At 41.5% G+C, this 21939-nt stretch overlaps 1 protein-coding gene across 1 annotated transcript in view; it reads right to left on the minus strand.

Moving 5' to 3' along the window:
- GIPC2 (GIPC PDZ domain containing family member 2) overlaps positions 1-20835 on the minus strand; it is a 33348-nt gene extending 12513 nt beyond the window's left edge. Inside the window, exons 1-2 of the mRNA XM_032219107.1 lie at positions 20470-20835; positions 288-473 (exon numbers count right to left, since the gene is read on the minus strand). Coding sequence (XP_032074998.1) covers positions 288-473; positions 20470-20748 — 465 coding nt within the window. The 5' untranslated portion in view covers positions 20749-20835. The remainder of the gene's footprint in view (positions 1-287; positions 474-20469) is intronic.
- Between the last annotated feature and the right edge of the window lie 1104 nt (positions 20836-21939).

The following is a 21939-nucleotide window of genomic DNA, read 5'->3' on the forward strand; positions in this document are numbered from 1 at the left end:
TGGATGCTTGACAACTGGTTCATATTTATGACGACTGCAGTGTCAAGGGGTCATGTGATCTCCTTTTGCAAATTTCTGACAAACAAAGTCAATGGGAAAGCCAGATTCACTTAACAACTATGTTACCAACTTAATAACTGTAGTGCTTCACTTAACAAATATGGCAAGAAAAGTCATAAAATGGGGCAAAACTCACTTAACACATTTCTCACTTAGCAACCTAAATTTTGGGCTCAATTGTGGTCATACGTTGAGGACTACCTGTATTCACTTCATCCCCAACCTACCTTTATGAAGGCACATCCATTTCCATTATCTGTAATGGTAAGTCCAAGTGAGTCTTCTGATTTGAAGACTTCCACTTCTTTTTTTATTCCTTTGACATGAGCAAATATAAAGTCTTCAAGACCAATTTGTACACCCAAAAGCTTGTTCATATCAATTTTGTGTGTATTCAATGTGCAAAACATGATCTACAAAGCCAAGAGGAAAACAGATGTATTTTAATTACTTTTCAAACAAATATACTTTTTTATATCATAGGAGACCTAAATAATTGTCCAACGGCAAGTGCAAGTTACAGAATTCTATAAAAGTTGCCATGCTGTGTGTTACTGTGGTTCCTTAACTCAAATGTGTATTAATTACAAAATCCATTCAGTGCCCAAAGCTCGTAACTTGTTGCCAAGATTTATTCCGGGAAGCAGAATAATTGCTGATACAAACAGAGATACTGTATTTTTCAGAGTATAAGATGCACTTTTCCTCAAAAAAGAGGCTGAAAATCTGGATGCGTCTTATACACCAAATGCAGCATTTTTTTGCCACCCAGAGCCCTGTCCCTTCACCAAAATGGCTGTGCATAGTCTTATGGAGGCTTTCAGAGAGCTCCTGGGGGCTGGGGTAGGCAGAAATGAGCAAAAAACGGGCCATTTTTGTCCCCCCCCCCAGCCCCCAGCAGCAGTGTATAAGCCTCCATAAGGCAATGCATGCATCTTTTTGGCAAAAAAACGGACCTGTTTTTGTGAAAACCGACTTACCTACTCTCTCAATCTCCCTACCTATCTACTGTATTTCTCTCTCTCTTTTTATTTCTCTCTCTCTATCCGTCAACCTACCTACTCTCTCTGTCCCTATCTTACTGTATTTCTCTATTTCTCTCTCTCTATCCCTCTACCTACCTACCTACCTACCTACCTACCTACCTACCTACACCCTCTCTCTCCCTACCTACCTACTATATTTCTCTATCTCTCTCTATTTCTCTCTCTATATCCCTTTATCTACCTACCTACCTACCTGACTACTCTCTCTCCCCCTACCTATTTACTGTATTTCTCTGTCTTTCTCTCCCTCTCTATCCCTCTATCTACCTACCTACTTTTCTTTAATTTGCCTCTTCAAAACCTTGGTGTGTCTTATACTCCAGTGCATCTTATATTCCAAAAAATATGGTAATTCAATATAATGCTGCTGTAAAAATATTAAACATTTTGTAACAAGTCCCCAAATTCCTATAAGAAATACATTACAAAGTAAAAAAACATCCTATTTGAAATAAGGTCCTTCCAGAGCACAAAAAGCCAACAATTACTCAAATAATATGATGCATGAGAGTTCCTAGCCTAGTACCATTGCTGAGTGACAATTCCTTAGTTCACAGGATCCAACGGTATGGTTCCTATGGTATGATATATAATATATAGACCATATCCCTATTATATTTGTAATAACATATCTTGGGAAGTTTTAAATATTCCCCGTTGAGGAATAAATGGCTGAGGTGAGAGATTGCTGAAACACGAACTGCTTTAATAAACACAACTATGGTAACAGAACAGAGCCAGCCGGTTTGACAGCTATTTATACAGGAGGCTGTCAAACCGGCAACCAATTAGAACACGATTTTTCCCCACCAGAACCCTCCTTTAATTTCAGCCAATGGTAATCAACCTCCCTGATTGACACAGAAGATATAACACCACTTTCCCCCCAGACTGTGCATGCGTAGTCTGAGAGGTAGGCCGGCCGTCGCCTGCTCCTTTGAGAGCGTTGAAGGGGTTGGACAGGCGACTGCGACATAATTGGTGAATTCGGTACTCGCCCTTCTCGATGACGGTCCATGGGACTCCCTGGAGTCCTGCCTTGGAACTTTGGTTGCCAGGTGAGTCGGCCATCGAGATGTCATCTGGCGGGAACAGCATGCATGGAAAGTCCGGTGGAATGTTTGGCCAGCAGGCAGCGCTGGATGTTTCTGGAAGTTGTCTGTATTCCGTATCGGTTGTGGCCTCTGGGGCCTGCACATTGTCCCTGTTTCTTGAGTCGGATGCCCTAGGGCCCCGTGGTGCATGCCAGCTACATAGTTGGCCTATATGTCATCTCCACACCTGACCATCGGTGAGTAGGACCCTGTAAGAGCAGGGACCCGTTACTTCTATTATCTCCCTGGGCACCCATTTTTGAATGCCTGCAAAATTCTGTGTGAAGACCCAATCCCCTTTATCAAACCCTCACTTGCACACTCCCCCCACCTGGTTATGGGCATTTGTTGCATAATGAGGGTGTATTCTGTCTAGTGTCGTCCAGAGCCATCAGCCCATTAGCAGCTCCGCTGGACTTTTATTAATTAATGGACAGGGGGTTGAATGTTGTAACAGCAAATAATCAGATATTTTCTCCTGTAATGGCCCATTCCCATTCTACCGAGTGCCTCCTTTGCGGACCGCCCATTCTGCCCTGCCATTACTGGCAGGGTGGAATGGGGACATCAATGCTTGGCATACCCCAAGGAAGGCCAAGAATGTTTGGAAACTTTCAGTCATCCATTGTCCGAGACCACCACATCTGGGATTCCATGACGGGTGAATATACGTTTCAATACCCTGATTGTTGCCTCTGTGGCCCATGGACACAATCTCGACCCATTTGGAAAATGTGTCTACCACTACCAAGATCATGGTTCCCTGAATGGGTTTGGCAAAATCCACATGCAGTCAGGACCACAGGGCTGGGGGGGTTTCCCATTCCCTAGCTTCCGCCATTAGTGGCACCGGCTGAGACAACTGACAAATATTGCATTGCCATACCCAATCTAGGATTGCTTCATCCATTTTAGGCCACCACGGGGCACTCCGGGCCAAGGCTTTCATATGGACAATGCCCAGATGCCCCTCATGCACCTGGCTCTAACATTTGGTAGTGCAGCGTTTGTGGAATGACCACTCTATTGCCTCATAGGAGGCACCCCTTAGCTCGGACAGTTCTGTTTGCCTTTGGACAAACAGCAGGAACTCCTCCCCCAACTGACCCAGAGGCCAGCCTCTGCGGACCCACTCCAGGACCCTCAGAATTACCTTGTCCTTATGTGAGTGTGCTTCTATATACAATGCAGTGATAGGGAGCTTCAACTCGTCCAGGGCGAGTACCTTACATGCAGGAGCTGGGTCCTGCACTGGAATGGGTAATGGGGAGTGACTCTGGACATCAGTGTGCCCTAAATGTTTCCCAGGCCAATACTCCAACCGGTAGGAATAGGCAGCTAAAAATTCAGACAACCATAGCATCCGAGATGATAAAATTAAAGGCGTCTGGTGGTCGCCCGCCAGAATGCCCAGAAGTGGCTTATGATCGGTGATAAGGAAACAGCGGCCGTACAAATCATGGAATCTCTTGATTCCAGCAACAGCCGCAAGCACCTCCTTATCGACCTGGTTGTAATTATGTTCCGTGGTTGATAAGGTGCGTGAGAAATAGGCAATAGGATCATCCTGCCTATCTGGCAACCTATGTGCTAGAACTGCCCCAACGCCATAAGGTGATGAGTCAACGGTAGCCTCTCATTATATTGCATGAGGACAGCCGCTAACGTCAATAGTGACTTAACGGTGGCAAAAGCTTTGGCCTCAGTCTGTCCCCAATTCCATACCTTATCCAGAAGCCTACGGAGGGGTTCTGCCACAGATGCTTTATGCAGTAAGAACACCGCGTAAACATTAAGCAAGCCTAAAAATGCCTGCAGTTCCTGTTTAGAGGTAGGGGTAGGAGCCCTATGAATAACTTCCACTTTGCATGGTGTGGGGTATATTCCTGTGGAATCTATCAAAAATCCTAAAAACTCTACTGATGGAACTCCCAATAAGCACTTACTTTTCTTTAAGTGAAGTCCGGCTTCCCTGAAACATGTTAAGCTGGCCTGTATCTTGACAAGATCTGCTGTGTCCTTGGCGGCCAGCAATATGTCATCAAAATATGGGACTACACCATCTAGCCCGTGCAGCAGGCGTTCCATTAGTCCCTGAAACAACCAGGGAGCCACGCAGACTCCAAACTGGAGCCTGCGGCATTTGAAGGCCCTCTTATTGGTTACAATATTCTGAGGCTTGATCGTAGGCTCATCAACAGGTAGCCATTGATAAGCCTGGGCCATATCTAATTTAGCGAAAATCCGTCCCTGTCCCAATGAATGCAATAAGTGCTGCACTACTGCAACAGGGTACAGATTGGCCTGCAGCGCTTTATTCAAAGTGGAACGATAATCAGCACAGATTCTTATGGACCGATCGGCCTTCACAGGGGTGACTATCGGGGTCTCCCACTGTGAATGATCAACGGGCTCCAAGATACTCTGGCTGATTAATTTATTCAATTTTGCCTCCACTTTAGCTCTAATACCGAAGGGCACCTTCCGGGCTTTAAGGCGAATAGGTGCAACCGTGGGGTCTAAATTCAATGTAATAGGGGTGCCCTTATAATTACCCAATGTTCCCTCGAACACATCAGCAAATTCATCATACAAATGGTCAAAATCATCTGATATAGTCACAGATTGTATCCCGGCAATGGTTAGCCCCAATGGCTCAAACCAGTTTATGCCCAAAAGACTGGCCAGGGGATTGGCGACTACAATGAGGGGTAGATGGCCCTTGAATTCATGATGCTCCAATCAGCCTTATCCCTGATTGACACAGAAGATATAACAGGAAGGACTTGATAGGCAGACTAAAATGCCAAATGCATTCTGAACATCTGGCTGACTGTGGAATGCCATATAATTATTAATTATAATTAGTATTTAAGACACAACTTTGGAAAATATAAAAGCATTTATAATTGCTGTGAAGAAGAACGGACAGTTTATATCCTTTTTTTGTTTTTCTCTTTCTCCTGTCTTTTCTATTTCGTTCTTATTTACATCACATTTCTTTAATTTGTTCACTTTTCCTTTTTAAAAAAAATTCATTGCTTTTATTCTGTACAAATTTTTAATTAATTAAAATTAAAACAATGTTTATTAACGAGTACATTATACAGATAAAATAAATACATAGTAGAGAAAATAAAAAGTACAAAGAAAAGGAAGAGAAAAATTTTAAAGGAAAGGAAAAATAAGTAACTTCCTTCTTTGTCCCAGCAAATATAAACAATTTTATCTAATATGATTTATCTTCCTCTTCCACCAAAAAAAGTTTCAAACATTTTAGTTGACAACAATTGAAGTTTCCCATTCTGGCCAATTTTGTTTACCATAGTTATCAAAAAATGTCTGCCAGTTTCTATTTAAAGAAATAGCTTGTTTCTTACTCATTCCAATTTGAACTGGAAAGTTTCCAGAATCCTAAGCCTGCTGGAATTTTTCTAAATAAGCTTGTAATAATTCTGACAGAGAACAGTCCAGCTGCTCCTGTGGTGGGTGTCGGATGCTTTCAATTGTGCTAGCTTTTCATGTTGTTTTTGTATTCCAGAGTTTGCAGTCTATTTGCTTTTCTCAAAATAATGACCATATGCTCCCTCTCAAATATCTGATCTGAACTCTCAGAGAGGATAAATGTTCTTTTGCTATAGTGTGAAGGATCTACAGGGCAGAGTGGCCACATGATCATGGGTCTTCACTTCCACTCTCCTCCTCTTGGCCCAGCCTTGGTGGACACGAGACAGGAATCAGGTAATCTTTATCTCTTCAGAAGGACAGGGGTAGCACATCAAGGGGAGTGATGGAGGCAGTGGTGGGTTCTGTTAAGTCCTCGGAGATACAACTGGGTGACATCAGAGACTTGCAGAAGCCGCCCCCATTGGCTGTGACATGCCTGCCGGCCGGTGGGAAAATCACAGCCATCTGATTGGCTACCCGTCTGACAACTACCATATAAATAGCTGTCAGACAGGGTTTCACCAGTTTTTCTTGTCAGTTGTTATTCTATTGTTAAATAAAGAGTTACTGCGTTCTACCACCTCACCTCCGTTATTGGCTCCAGGCTCACAACAGAGCAGGCAGCAACCCAGGCCTGCCACACCTCCAAACTAGTTCTCCGGGCGGCATTGTAGGTGCCACCATCTTATTTTTTGCTTCTGTGCATGTGCAGAACAATTTTTATTGCACTGCACATGCACATGCAGTGTGCATCAAGTGTGCACGTGCAGCGTGTGCACACGAGCTAACTGGCAGTAGTGCCTGCTGGAACCCATCCCTGGATGGAGAGCATTATTTTTTAAAAACTATCATCTGGGTGACATGTCACTCAGCCCACAGGATCCAAAGTTTATCTAACAGGAAATGATTCTGCTCATTTTGCACTTGGACTGCCCCCAGTAGTCATAAGTCAAAGAAGTGTCACTTTGGCTGCTTTCTTCTAATGAAAGAAACCCAGTATAGCTTGTCCACTTCCCTGTACATAGTATAACCATTTCTCTACTGGACCTAGATTTCTCTGGCCCACAACTGGAGAGTGAACTCCAATGGAATCTCCAGGAGTACATTCTTCCTCTGTCCCTGTTTTGTGTTCCCTCCCAGGGGCTACCTGCTAGTGTTTATCTCCTGACTGTTTAGTTGTCCACCTTCTTTGAAGAAGTAGGGATGAAGCCACTCTTTGCCATATCAGTCATGTTCATCTGATATGATCGATAAAGGGTGCCATGCTGCAGTCTTAGATCAACACTCAAATAGTTGCCCATCAAACTCAGGCACCCAAGTTAACATGGAACTGGAAACAACTAAGTCCCTAAATTTGAAAAATATACAATACTGTTGCAAAGTAGCTTTTTCACCATACTTCCCAACAATATCAACTACAAGTACTTCAAGTATACAAAAGGCAGTGCCAAGTTTTTATGTAGGGGGCAGAAACAAATCATAGATACATTCTGTGTGTGTGTGTGTGTGTGTGTGTGTGTGTGTGTGTGTGTGTGTGTGTGAGAGAGAGAGAGAGGGGGGGGGGGAGAGAGAGAGAGAGAGAGAGAGAGAGAGAGATGCCAGAAAGCAACAAATTAAACAGTAAAAGATATTTATTAGAAATCAAAAAAGATAAAACACTATTAAAATATGACACATCTCCTCCTTTCTCTCACAGATTTGTTGCTTTGACACCTGCAACACTCAAGGAATTCAGAATACAGCTCTAATGTGTGATCAGCAGGCCCTAAAAGGGACTTTTTGCACATCAAAGAAAATAGCTTTGACACAAAGGAAAGACATTTTTTTCTTGAACTTCAAAAGGAGGCATGGAATGCCATGCTAAAATGGCAATATTGTTTAAAATGGTAATAATAAATCCAAAGTTCTACCTAATTTCTGATCATTAACTCCAACTTTTTATAGGCTACATAGTATCAGTACTTAAGACACTTTTTAGTTCACAGGTGTTACTATATACTATAGTTAATGAAAATGTTGTAAGTAGTGGCTTCATAATTGCATTTATTTTTTGTAATTAAAAAGGAATGGAATAAAAATGCATTTAATTTAACATCATCATATTTCACTCCAAAACTTCAATTTGTTACGTTTAAGAACAAGGTATTTCACCCAAAGTTATCCTTCAACTAGGGCTTTTGATCTGCAATAAACTTTGTACTTCCTGCAGTGAATCATAAAGTGTTCAGTTGCTTATTTAAAAAGCTATATCCTTTCAAAATGAGCGACATACTGTACATTTATTTCAATATGAATCAAGGTGTGTACATAGTTCAAAGGAAAAGGCCATCTGCCTGCCAATGCAAAGTTCTACTGTATAAATTATAACCTTCATTGTGCATATCCTACATACCTTGGATTTTGATAAGACTGCATTATCTCTCCTTAACTGCCATAGACAGTAAAAAATGAATTCATTTGTTGCCATAAACTCCCAAATCAGTGGCATTATATATACTAATTGCTACTTTCCCCTTCATTTTTCTTAGTTTAACACTTATGTGTTTAAATTTACTAGACTATAAAATACACATTAAGGAATATTACTGAGTAGATAATTTCTGAGAAGATGGGAGCTCCCCAAATTTATTTTCAAATTTCCAAAGTATATTGAAAAACAAAAACTCTATAGTTATAGCAAACCCAAGAGTCTTATAGTTTTTAGTTATGGCATAAGATATGGTGAACGATAGTTCATCAGTTGCTTAAAGAATAAATGTATCCCTATATTTATATACATATACATATTTAGATAGTTTGAATGGTGTAGTCTTTAAAGTGCTGGAGCAGAACCAGAGAAATTTCTATTAAATAGGTATATATGGCTACCCAATTGACCAACAGATCACAGATCAAGCATAATCTTGATCAAGAGCCGAGGTGGCGCAGTGGTTAGAGTGCAGTACTGCAGGCCCCTTCAGCTGACTGCTAGCTGCAGTTCGGCGGTTCAAATCTCACCGGCTCAAGGTTGACTCAGCCTTCCATCCTTCCGAGGTGGGTAAAATGAGGACCCAGACTGTGGGGGCAATATGCTGACTATGTAAACCGCTTAGAGAGGGCTGAAAGCCCTATGAAGCGGTATATAAGTCTAACTGCTATTGCTATTGCTATAATCTTGAGCTTGAAAACTCCTAGTCACGCCTTCTAGCTCAGCCTATTTTAGCTGGGGAAATTAGGAGGAATGTATTGAATGACAAGCAAAGTATACATTTAGCACATTTTTAAAAAAATCAAAGCAAAGGATATATGTATAAGATAGTTAACCTTTTTAACAATGATAATTCCCCCTCCCTATATTTTGTAAGCCGCCCTGAGTCCCCTCAGGGAAAAGGGCGGCCTATAAATAATAATAAAACTAAACTAAATAATCACCTTATTAAAAGTAAAGGTAAAGGTTTTCCCTGTCCAGTCATGACCAACTCTAGGGGGCAGTAGTCATCTCCATTTCTTAGCCAAGGGAGTCAGTGTTGTCCATTTCCATTGTCATGTGGCCAGCATCACTATACACCAGGGGTAGTCAACCTTTTTATACCTACCGCCCACTTTTGTATCTCTGTTAGTAGTAAAATTTTCTAACCGCCCACCAGTTCCACAATAATGGTGATTTATAAAGTAGGCAAGTCAGTTAAATTAGAAAAAGGAAAGTGCTTCAGTATCGGACAAAACCCTTACCGCCAACCATGAAAGCTAGAACGCCCACAAGTGGGCGGTAGGGACTAGGTTGACTACCACTGCTATACACCAATGACTATAATTGATAGAATGTTATTATCTTTCCACTGAAGTGGTACCTACTTATCTACTCACATTCGCAGGCTTTCAAACTGCTAGGTGGCCAGGAGCTGGAGCAAGTAATAGGAGCATGGGTCTGTGAACGGATTATTCATAAAACATAGTTTATAGATTAGTATGCTGGGTAAATATCCAGCATGTCATGAGAAAGACCACAAAAGGACTTTTATTGCTCTAAGGCAGAAGCCCTTAAACCTTTGGGCACCAAGGACCATTTTTGTAGAGAAAGGTTTTGCCACGAACCAGAGGGGCCATGATTTTGTATGCTGCCTACAACCCCCAGATGGAGCTTTGCTTGTTTGCGCGAACCAGTTGCCTGCATGCCACGGACTGGTTCCGGTCCATGGACCAGGAGTTAGGGACCCCTGCTCTAGGGTATAATAATAGAATCTTGAAGGTCTGCTAGACTATTCCTCTGCCCCTTTTGCCCCTTCATTTGACAAACCAATTCAAAGTGGGATTATGCTGAGTTGCTTTCTCATCCCTTTTCCTCTCCCAGTGCTGAGTAATTGTTCATTCAGTGTGTTAATATTTATATTTATTGAGAAAGAAATAAAGGGAGACTTGTAGGGAGACTGTTTATTCAGAGGTTCTTGCATTCCTTCCTTATAAAATACTTTATACACTTTCTCTTATGTTTATTGTTCTGAGCCAAAGGTACGGGCAAAACTACACAGTAATATCCTAACCTTTATAAGAAATAAGTTGTCCAAGATTTCAAATGAAATAAATGATTTGAAAGAAACAGAATATCTAAGTCCAGCTGCTAGATAAAGAGAATAAACTAGATATCCAATTAGGGTCCCTTTATGGAGTCAGAAACAAGAGAGAACAACACAAACAAGATTTGATCAAGTTGTAATCATTAGTATTTTAGCAAAAGTTCTTTCGGTATTTATTTACTGTCATGCAAGTTTCCCTTTCAACTGAACATGTAATAAATTGACTTAAAATTCTTGCTAGAAAATTTCAGTGTGGGTCCTTTAAGAATATTAGGGAATGTAAATTTAAAAACATAATAATATTGTAGCATTAAAACAGTGTCCATTTTTTGAAAAAAACACTATTTTTACTATTTTATTTTACATTGCTTTAGGATTTTGTAATACAGATCACAGAATGTAGTACTGGCTAAATAGCTTTAAATAATAAATTTCAAATTCATCATAACATAGATGAACTAAAAGTAAGGGGGGAAATGGTTAAAATATACTGTTTTAAAAATCAAAACTTCCAAAGGAATTTTCATTTGAAAGGTGCTTGACTTATTCATGTTAATTGAAATATTTTGTTTCTAAAATGCTATCTTTTGCATATTATTTTGTGAAAATATTTTGAAAGGCAATTGAGATAGTGTCCACTTATGATTACTATGCCCCATTTAAAAATAAAAAAAACCCTTTACATTCTATGTTTAAATACAAAATGTTTAAATATTTCAGGTATCATCCCAAATGAAAGGTCACAACTTTTCTTTTTCACTTGTTTTGCAGAGGAAAAAAAGCAAGGTTCTCCTGTAACTTGCATATCATACATACAGTACATATCAGATATATCCAATATGCTAACTTGTAAATATTTTTGAACCGTGACTCTGAAAGATAGGGTGAAGCATCAAATACTACACTGAGAAACAAATGGGAAGGATACGGTATACAGTTTCAAAGTTTCTCAAATGTTAGTGTTGCTAAGCTCTACAATCTTTATTAAAATCATTATATTTCTGATGCCCTTTTTTTTAAAGGAGAAAAAAACTTTCTCTGAATGTTGTCTTTGTCAACATGATAGTGTAAGTAATCATCTTCTAACTAGTTCTACCCTTATGACTAGATAAAACCAGCAATAGAACAGAAATGTGATATTTAGAAATCTGAGACGATGTAGCTCTATTTAAAACTGCAACCGAGCAACGTAAACTGACTTCAGCCTCCGCACGAGCCAATTTTATATACTTCTCTCTTGGAAGAGTTTCAGTCAAACAAGAACTTTGATTAGTGGTTATATAATTTTCCTGCCGAGTTCCATTTTTATACAAGACAATAGTGGTAAATAAGCAAAATATTTTTCTTCACACTCATACCAGGTAATTTAAGTACAAATTGTTCTGAGAGTCAAGCATTCAATCAATGTTTTAAAACAGAGTGATCAGTACATTCTCAGCCTAGCTGGCTGCTACACTGGTGTCATGGCTCTGGTCTGAGGAGATGGAACTGGGGCCAACGGTTCCACCACAAAACCGCGGATGACAAAATCGTGGTCGACGAAAGCGCGTATGTGACGTCATCACAGTGCGACGAAAAAGATCGAAAAATGTAAAAATAGTTTATAGTTTATAGTTTATTGAACACTTATAGGCCGCCCTTTTCCCTGAGGGGACTCAGGGCGGCTTACAATAATGAGGGAAGGGAGTGCAAGACAAGACATAAAAGAAAAACGTGAGTAAAAAAAATTAACCATAAAAGCACAACATTCACTCAGCATTCGGGCGGGAAGAGAGTAAAGTCCTATCCCCAGGCCTGACGGGATAGCCAGATCTTGAGGGCCGTGCGGAAGGCCTGGACGGTGGTGAGGGTACGGATCTCCACGGGGAGATTGTTCCATAGCGTCGGAGCTGCAACTGAGAAGGCTCTCCTCCGTGTAGTCGCCAGTCGGCACTGACTGGCGGATGGAATTCGGAGGAGGCCTACCCTGTGCGATCTGATGGGACGCAGGGAGGTAATTGGCAGAAGGCGGTCTCTCAAATAGTCAGATCCACAACCATGGAGCGCTTTATAGGTGGTAAGTAGGACCTTGAAGTGCACCCGACGATCAACAGGTAGCCAGCGCAGCTCACGGAGGATCGGTGTTATGTGGGCGAACCGCGGTGCGCCCACGATCACTCGCGCGGCCGCATTCTGGACTAGCTGAAGTCGCCGGATGCTCTTCAAGGGCAGCCCCATGTAGAGCACATTGCAGTATTCCAGCCTGGAGATCACAAGGGCTCGAGTGACTGTTGTGAGGGCCTCCCGGTTCAGGTAGGGCCGCAACTGGCGCACCAGGCGAACCTGGGCAAATGCCCCCCTGGTCACAGCTGACAAATGATGGTCGAAACTCAGCTGTGGGTCCAGGAGGACTCCCAAGTTGCGGACCCTGTCTGAGGGGTATAAATTTTGCCCCCCCAGCCTGATTGATGGAACATTAGCCAAATTATTGGGAGGAAAACACAACAGCCACTCGGTCTTTTCCAGGTTGAGTACCAGTTTGTTAGCTCTCATCCAGTCTTTAACAGCCTCGAGGCCCCGGTTCATCACGTCCACCGCTTCATTGAGTTGGCACAGGGCGGACAGATACAACTGTGTATCGTCCGCGTATTGGTGGTATTTAATCCCGTGCCTCCGAATGATCTCGCCCAGCGGTTTCATGTATATGTTGAATAGCAGGGGGGATAAGACCGAGCCCTGCGGCACCCCATAAGTTAGGTGCCTCGGGGACGATCTCTCCCCCCCCACCAACACCGACTGTGACCTGTCCGAGAGGTAGGAGGAGAACCACTGCAGAACAGTGCCGCCCACCCCCACCTCCCGCAGTCGTCGCAGAAGGATACCATGGTCGATGGTATCGAAAGCCGCTGAGAGGTCAAGGAGAACCAGGATGGACGCATGGCCTCCATCTCTGGCTCTCCAGAGATCATCGGTCAATGCGACCAAAGCGGTTTCTATGCTGTAACCGGGCCTGAAGCCAGACTGGAAGGGGTCAAGATAGTTAGCTTCCTCCAAGGTACGCTGAAGCTGGAAGGCCACCACCTTCTCAACAACCTTCCCCACAAAGGGGAGGTTGGAGACTGGACGGTAGTTATTAAGAACTGCTGGATCCAAAGACGGTTTCTTCAGGAGGGGCCTCACCACCGCCGCTTTAAGCACGGTGGGGAAGTGCCCCTCCCGAAGAGAGGCGGTAACAACCGCCTGGATCCAGCCTCGTGTCACCTCACTGCTGTTGGCAACCAGCCAGGAGGGACACGGGTCCAGTATACAGGTGGAGGCGCTCACAGCTCGCATAGCCTTGTCCACATCCCCGGAGGCAACATCCTGAAACTCAACCCAGAGATGGTCTGCCAAATCATTCCCTTGTGTCTCGGCTGGATCTGCAAGAGTGGAGTCCAGGTCCGATCGAAACCGAGCAACTTTGTCCGCCAAGAACTGAACATACTCCTCAGCCTTACCCTGTAGGGGGTCCCCCATCTCCCTCCTATAAAATAAAGTGAAAACCTTACCGTAACCCCCCCAAACCTAACCCTAAACCTAACCCTAAACCTAACCCTAAACCTAACCCTAAACCTAACCCTAAACCTAACCCTAAACCTAACCCTAAACCTAACCCTAAACCTAACCCTTAACCTAAGGAAAAACCTAACGCTAACCCTTAACCTAACGCTAAACGTAACGCTAACGGTCTAAACCTAACCCTAACCCTTAACCTAACCCTAACCCTAACCCTTAACCTAACGCTTACCTTTATGTGAATCGGCTTGCTGTAATTTAATTTTTATTTCAATTTTTCGATCTTTTTAGTCGCGTTGTGATGATGTCACATACGCGATTTCATCGACCGCGCTTTTGTGGAACGCGGTTTTGACGGGTCACGGGGGCCAACGGAGGGGGTTGGCACAGTCCCTATGGCCCCTGAGGAATGACTTGGGGGTGAGGATGAATCAGTTTTGGACCCCTTGGGCCTTGGAAGAGTAGGCAGGGAGAAAGAGAGCAAGGCTGACCTAGAAAGGGGGGAGAAGATGGAAAGGGCAGGTAGCAGAGCAGAGAAGCGGCGGAGTTCTGGAGACAAGCAAATGCTTCTCCCACCAGATCCCTGGGTGCAGAGAATACAGAGGCAGAATCAGCACAGGGCGATCTGACTACTCAGGAGGAGGGTGCCTCACCCCTCTAGACGAGGATCACCTGTAGAGTAACATTTAAGAAGATGCTGTGGGAAAGGGCTTTTGTTGGGAATAAGTATTGTATTTCGTGGCAACACTCTACACAGCTCCTAAGAGAACTTTGTTCCAGTATCCTTGCTGTTGTTGACTGAGGCCTCAACCTTTGCCTCGACGTCGGTGGACTTCCACTGCCATGAAATTGCACAGAGTGTGTGCAGGCACATGGGTTTGAGCCTTGGTCTTGGACGTAGGTGTACCCTATGGGCAGAGACTTTGGGGAGCAGACCAGGAATTGCTGGATTGTGGGGATTTGGTGGTTGAATAAAGGCTGACAAGCTTTCACCTAGCATGTATTGCTTACATGCCAAATCCAGGTCATACCAATTGTATTGAATTATAGTGTCAGAAAATAACAGAAATACAGAATTGGAAGGAACCTTGGAGGTCTTAGTCCAACTCCCAGCTCAAGCAAGAAATTCTATACCATTTCAGACAAGTGTGGTTCAGTGTGATTTCTATGGGTTTTGCTTTGTCTTTGTACGAACTCAATTCTTGTAGTTTGTTGGACAATGCATAGGTAAGATAAAGCATAGCTTTTAGTAATATGTCAGTCTCAAAATGTCAGTGTTGTTTTTAAGATTTCAATGCAAACTATTTTATAGTATAATAAGAACATACAAAGTGAAGATATTTGAATAAGAAACTTTATATCTTATTGTATCTTTGTATCTTTCTATTTCTTTGAAATAGAAGTATGTGATATATACTGCAAATATTTATAGAGAGCAGTCTTAATTTTACTGGAAGTTCAAAAGCCTAAAATAGATTATCCCATTCACAAAATGTTTAGTCCATTGACAAATCATTTACACTAGGCTCACAATATCCAGTAATTGAAGTACTGCATCTAGAAGATTTACGTCTCCCTTCCTAACTTGAAAAGACAGTTTTATATCTGAACTGTTTAAAATGACTAATTAATTCAATTTATATTTTCCCTTATATTGTTGCAATATAAATCACATCTCAAATTTTATTTATTTTATTTCATTTAGTGTAAGTACCTAAGTGATTCTGGTGATGCAAAATAGAGTCTTAGCTTAGTCTTTATTGAGTGAAATATAAATAACATAAAACCTTTCCACTTGTAATTTGAAAATAACAACCCAGAAGTGAATTGCTAATTGAATAAGTCACAGAATAAAATGCACATGCATCAGTTGTTTGTGGTAAATTCAAGACTACCACATATCAAACACAGAAAAATAATTACTGGAGGTTGAAGAAGCAAGAAGGTGTAGTGAGAAAGGAGAAGAGGAAAGACAGGTGTATTAAGGGAATGAAAGCAACACTGTTTAATTAACTAATGGAACTGAGTAACTAGACAGATTGTTCTCCACAATACACCCCCTCTTACTTTTATAAAGAATCAGTAACATGTTAGTAAATGCAGTGATCCCTGAAGGATATACAAGAATCCTCATTTATAGTAGTAAAGAATTAAACCAGAGTTATTTGTACTTTGCCTTAGTAACAAAAGTTGCATGTAGCTTATTTCAAAAAAGAAGTAAAGTTATAAAAGTGTCATGATGAAATCATATATAAATCAAATAAATCATACATAAATCAACCTGAGCCTCCAATAGGATCATTTTAATTAAAACAGGTGACTGCATAAGTCATTCATATCATTTATTTCCAATAAAAAATAAGAACATTACATTAAAATATGAATCCTGTATTTGTGTCATCAGTGAGAGCAATCTGGTTCATATACTGTTCTAAGCAACAATTTGTTCATTAAGTCACAGTTGATCTCGCACATTACAATATTCCAAAACCAAGCAAATCTATATGGTGATAATATATGGAGCCAGCCTAATCACTCTGATAAGTCTAAATTCTCAAATGTGTATAGTGGAAAATAGTAGGGTAAAGGTTCCCCTCGCACATGTGCTAGTTGTTCCCGACTCTAGGGGGTGGTGTTCATCTCCATTTCAAAGCCGAACAGCCAGCATTGTCCGGAGTCATCGCCGTGGTCATGTGGCCAGCATGACTAAATGCCAAAGGTACACGGAACGCTGTTAGCTTTCTACTTGCATTTTTACATGCTTTCGAACTGCTAAGTTGGCAAAAGCTGGGACAAGAGGAACTCACCCCGTTATGCGGCACTAGGGATTCGAACCACCAAACTGCCAACCTTTCTGATCGACAAACTTAGCATCTTAGCCCTTGAGCCACTAAGTCCCTAATATGTCTTACATTTATGTAACAATTGTCATTTGCACTAACATATTTAATACTATAAATGTAGCTTTAACTTTTCTTCACATCATTTACTTTGAAAAGTTGGAATTAGACCTTGGCATGATATGTTTCAGCATTCACAAAACAAGATGGTGAATAAAGTAAATGGATTTATTTGCTTAATTCAGGATTCTGATGAAGGGGCACTTGCTTCGTTAAGAATAACTATTTTAAATGAGAACTGTACTATTTGTACATAAAAACAGAAGAGGCTTGTTTTTGTTTTACTGATAACATCGAGATGACAATTATCCAAGATATGAAATTGTAGCTGAACAGATCCAAACATGGAACTATCCAATCTGATTCAGGAAACTATATTAAATATTATAAAGGAAATATATACACAAGGCATATAGTGGAACTTTCATAACTTCCTCTTCTTTATTTTATTTGTTTTGATCAGCAGGTTAATCTCATAATGTTAATGTTCAGTAATGTCATGTGTCTGTTTTGCTGAAATTCAGAGCCCTTTTCTCTTTCTATATGATTGAAAAAAACATACTGCCATCATACATGTATTACATGTGACATACACTTACCGGTAATTGTCTCAACTATATCTGTTATAATCAAAAGTCTATGTTTACCATCCAGCTATTTCCATTTGTCTTGCTTCTGCCACTAGTAAGAACTGTGAGCCTCGGTGTCCCTTTCACCTAACACAATTAACTGAGTCTATTGCTCTTTGTATTTAAGCAATTAACCAGCAGTGGATAACTCAATGACAAATTTAGTGATCTTTGCATTGGTCATCATTTTCTTTGTAGTGTGCCACTTAATTCTTTTTTGTCTTTTTTTTTTGTAGGGGGGGAATAATAGAAATTAAACAGTAATCAATTTGGCATGTAGAAGCAAACAGAAACAAACAGAAAGAATTTTAAAACATTTCTGCAGAGCCTCTAGCCATCTCTAGGTCAGCCAACAAAGCCAGTGATTAACTGTGTATTAACATTCTCTAGAAGATTCATAAACACGGAAGGGCCCAATCAAGGTAAAATCTACCATTGTTACAAATCACTTCAAGAAAATTCTGGTTTTCTGTGTCTGCAAATTATGTTAAGCTTTACAAACATTGGTAGCCACTATGCCGATCCAAAAACCAAACCTATTCATCACAATTTCCAATATGTAATAATTAATGCTATCATAAAGTTTCTTGCCTTGATTTGCTTAAGGCAGGGGTGTCACACTCAAGGCCTGTGGACTGGATCCGTCCAGCGAGGTGCTTAGATCTGGCCCACAGGCCACCCTGAAAACAGCAAAGGACCCAGAGGCGAACCGGTAGTAGCGGCAGCGGGAGGCTCCGCCCACCTACCTGGACACTTCTGCACATGCACAGAAGCATCATGCACACAAGCCTGTGTGCATGCACAAATGAACCGGTAGTAAAAAAAATGGAAACCCACCACTGAAAGGACCGTCCCATGGTGCCTCTGCCAGTGAAAACAGAATTCTGAAGGGCCATGTGCAGCCCTCCTAGGCTCCATTTTCAACCACAGTGGCCATCTGCAGCCTTTTGCCATCTCCATTTTTGCTAGCAGAGGGCTAGCAAAACAAACTAAAAGCAAAGCAAAACAAAAGGAGAAATGTTCCCTTTTTTGCTTTTGAGCATCCAAGAAGAAACAGGAGAGGAGAAAGAGAAAGACAAAGAAAAAGAAGGGAAGAGAGCAAGCAAGGAAAAATAAAGAAAGAGGGGAAGGAAGAAGAAAGGACAATAAAGAGGGAGGGTGGGAGGGAGGGAAGGAAGGAAGCAAGCAAGCAAAGAAATAATGAGAGGGAGAGAGGGTCTGAGGGAAGTCCTATTTTAGCACTTGGCCATCACAGTTGCCACAACACAAGTGATGCCGAGATGGCTATGCCCCCACCATCCCCCCAAGGTCAAACACAACACTGATGGGTCCTTCAATGAAATCGAGTTTGACACCCCTGGCTTAAGGAGTAAAGTTTCCTATCAGTCAAGCTGAACTGCTAATGTTAATGTTTGCATGTTTGTAAACATTTAGCACAGTCTTGTGCTCCAAAATAAATAACGTTTGAGCAAGTGCAAAATTTTTGGCCAATCTCTAGGGGGATGGGGAAGATTTCTGCTCAAAACAAATGTTTTGAATATCCCCAATAGTGCAACCCAAACATTTATATCTTCATCTCTCTCATCTGTCACAAATAAATGCTTGAACAACAAAGCCTGGGTTTTTTTTCCCCCAAAAAATGTTTTATCTAAACCTCATAAAAATATTAATTAGGCATCAACTTATTGATCCTCTTTACTCTAGTTTATTAAGAACATTAAAGGGGCTTTTTCATTTTGTGCACAAAACCGTAAGTACAACAATGCCATGTTCCAAACTCTGCCTTGTGTGAAACACCTTTTGAACTTTTTTTTATCAACAAAGAAACTTCTCTCTTTCAAAGCTTTATTGTTCCTCATGATAATAAATAAGATACTATTGTAAATTGAATGCCTAGAGTAAAATGATACTTGTAGCTAGGAATATAATTACATGTGTTAAGAATTGCTTCTTTTACAGTGCTCTGAGCCACAAATATAGAACTATTGTAGCAATTTGAATAAATCAAGAAGCAATTTTGTGTCTTAAGTTTTGCAATCATTACAGAAAACAGTTTTGTAGAATAAAATGCAAATCACTCAACCAGATAGTTGAATAATACAGTTGAGTATTTTTCGATTACAATGCTACAAGCAACATTAAAGCTTTAGGCGGGATGAATCAACTCATCAAAAGCAACAGATTCAATACTACCATAATAGAACACAAATTTATCAGAGCATTTATTACTATTTGAGTTAATCCCTGGAAACACTACAAAAAAACAAAAGGAATGTCATAGCACTTTTCCAACTAATACACTTTACTGAAAGTTGAATTTTTGTGAACTACAGCTCACTTTATCAGATGCATGGAGTGGTTGAATTAATATATTACTTAATTTGAGACAAGGTAGGATAGATAGAAGAAAGATTGGGAAAAGAAGTTGTTTATGCAGTTTATATGAGAGAGAGAAGTACTTTATTTGATAATTACCTTCTCATTTGATAATTGTGATGTGTTTAATAACCTACTTGAATTTGTTGAAGTTTTGAGATTACAATATTCTCTAGATTTTCTGCTTAGGCATCATAACTAGGTTTCAGTATTTCTGTTCAATGTATCAGTTGTTTGTCTGTGTCTGTATCCATATGCATGCCTTCAAATCAACCTTAAGCCCAGACAACTACGGGAGAGGTCCATGTAGTTTGCTTGGTAACATTTTTGGAAATGGTTTACCAATACCTTCTTGATACTGGCCCAAAGTGACGCATTTGGCTTCTGAGCTAACTAAGCATAAAAACTCAGTTCTCCACTCCCACTAAAGCTTCAGCGCTAGATGTTGTATTAAGAAAGGTGGGATTAAAAAAAACCTAATAGATTAAAACTATATACATATATGACAGACAGAAATCTATATGGCGATGTTAGTAAATTACCAGGAATTAAACTCAATTTGAGGCAAACTTGACTTTGAGTGAGTGAGTGAGTGAGTGAGGTCAGTCAGTTAATCAAAATAAAGGGCACAAAATTACTGGAAACCCCAAAGACTATAATCCGCATCTGCTGAAAAGTAGATCGTTGCGTTATTTCGAACAGGAACATTGAAATTTGACTGATCCCTGAGTGACGGTCAAACAATAGAAAAGAAGGGGAACGACCTGGGTGAACCCCGAGGGTGAAGCGAGAAGGGAACCCCCCACCTCACCCCACTAGCGGCCACATACCTCGGCCGGGGCAATGCGGAACGCCTCAGCGATTTTAGCGTAAAGCTCCTTCACGCTGCTAAAGCCTTCCACGCGCCCGGTGGGGCTGCCGTGCGCCAGCTGCGTGTGGAAGACCAACCGGACGGGACCGCGCGAGGCTGCGGCGCCCACCGCTCCGGCACGGGCGCCGACCCCGACCTCGTCGTCGCCTCGCCCTCGAGCCGGGGGAGCCTCGCCGTCCACCAAGGTGGAGGTCTCCCTGGACTTGCCTTTCTTCTTTCCCCTCAGCCCCAGAGGCATCTTCCCAGCCCGCCGACCGCAAATTAGCGGCCAGAAGCACCTGTGCGCTAGCTGGTAGCGGCGGCGCGGCTCCTCTTTCCCACTTGGCTGAACTCTGCCCGTTCGGGCCCCGAGCTCGAGCCGCACTTCCCGCTTAAGCCGTCGCCCGGCAGGTGGGCCAAGCAGGCGGCAGCCAATGGACGAACAGGGCTTTGGGCCCGGGAGCAATTTCACGCCCGACAAACCCCACCCCACCCCGGCTTCTCTTTTCCTCTTCGGTGCTTTTTGAGTCAGCCGCTGAGTTGTAGAGGAAAGTCGCGAAGACCCCGTGACGTACAATTTTATTCATAGGTGTGTATTATTTTTTTAAAATGTGGCCACCAATCATCAGACTGCAATTCTGGGCAGCTAACAAAGATTTTTTTAAAAATAATTGAAAAATACCAATATTAAAAAATGCCAAGGCCAACCAAAACACAAAGTGGCTGCTGAAGACACAGTGCAAGAATTGAGCTCAATTGTTCCACCATCCTCAGGAAAACAGCCATATTTGTAGGGTTTGTTGGAGAAAGCATGGTTTCTGGTCTCCCCTGGATGACAGTTCCGACTCCCAGCCACTCTTACCTGACTTAGTGGAATGGGCACAAGCAGTTGGAGTAAACCCCTCAAATTCCCTAGACACATGCCCCAAAGTGCTTATACATAATAACCAATACTTTGAATTACACCCAGAAGTAATGATAGGCAGCCACTTTTAATTTAAGCACACCTAAGTACTTCAGCTTTATTTCAAAATCAATTATTGGAATTTATTTGGATGACTGCTTCCGTGAATCTTTTGAGATTAAATTTCATAGAAATCAAAGACAAACAGAAGGTATTAACTTTCTTCAATTTATAATAGCTTAAGTGTAGTTTTATACATGGGTTTCACTGTGACTTTCAAGCAATACAAGTGTTTGGGATGTATTAAACTTAGCAAACAATGTTTTACTGTTTCTAATGCAAATCTGTGAATACCTCTTTTGCACTCTCTTCAAAGACGGCTTTTAGATGAAATTGTTATTTTGCAATTGCCTTTTCTGATGCATAAAATGGAGGGGGGAGGCAAAAATAAAATTGATCTTTCTGAGTTTAAGCATCTGCTATAGAAGAAAAGATGGAATGATTGCACAATATAACTTGACAGTACTGACAAGTATTCAGAAGCAA

Source organism: Thamnophis elegans, chromosome 5 (assembly GCF_009769535.1).
Source record: "Thamnophis elegans isolate rThaEle1 chromosome 5, rThaEle1.pri, whole genome shotgun sequence".
Classification (NCBI taxonomy): Eukaryota; Metazoa; Chordata; class Lepidosauria; order Squamata; family Colubridae; genus Thamnophis; species Thamnophis elegans.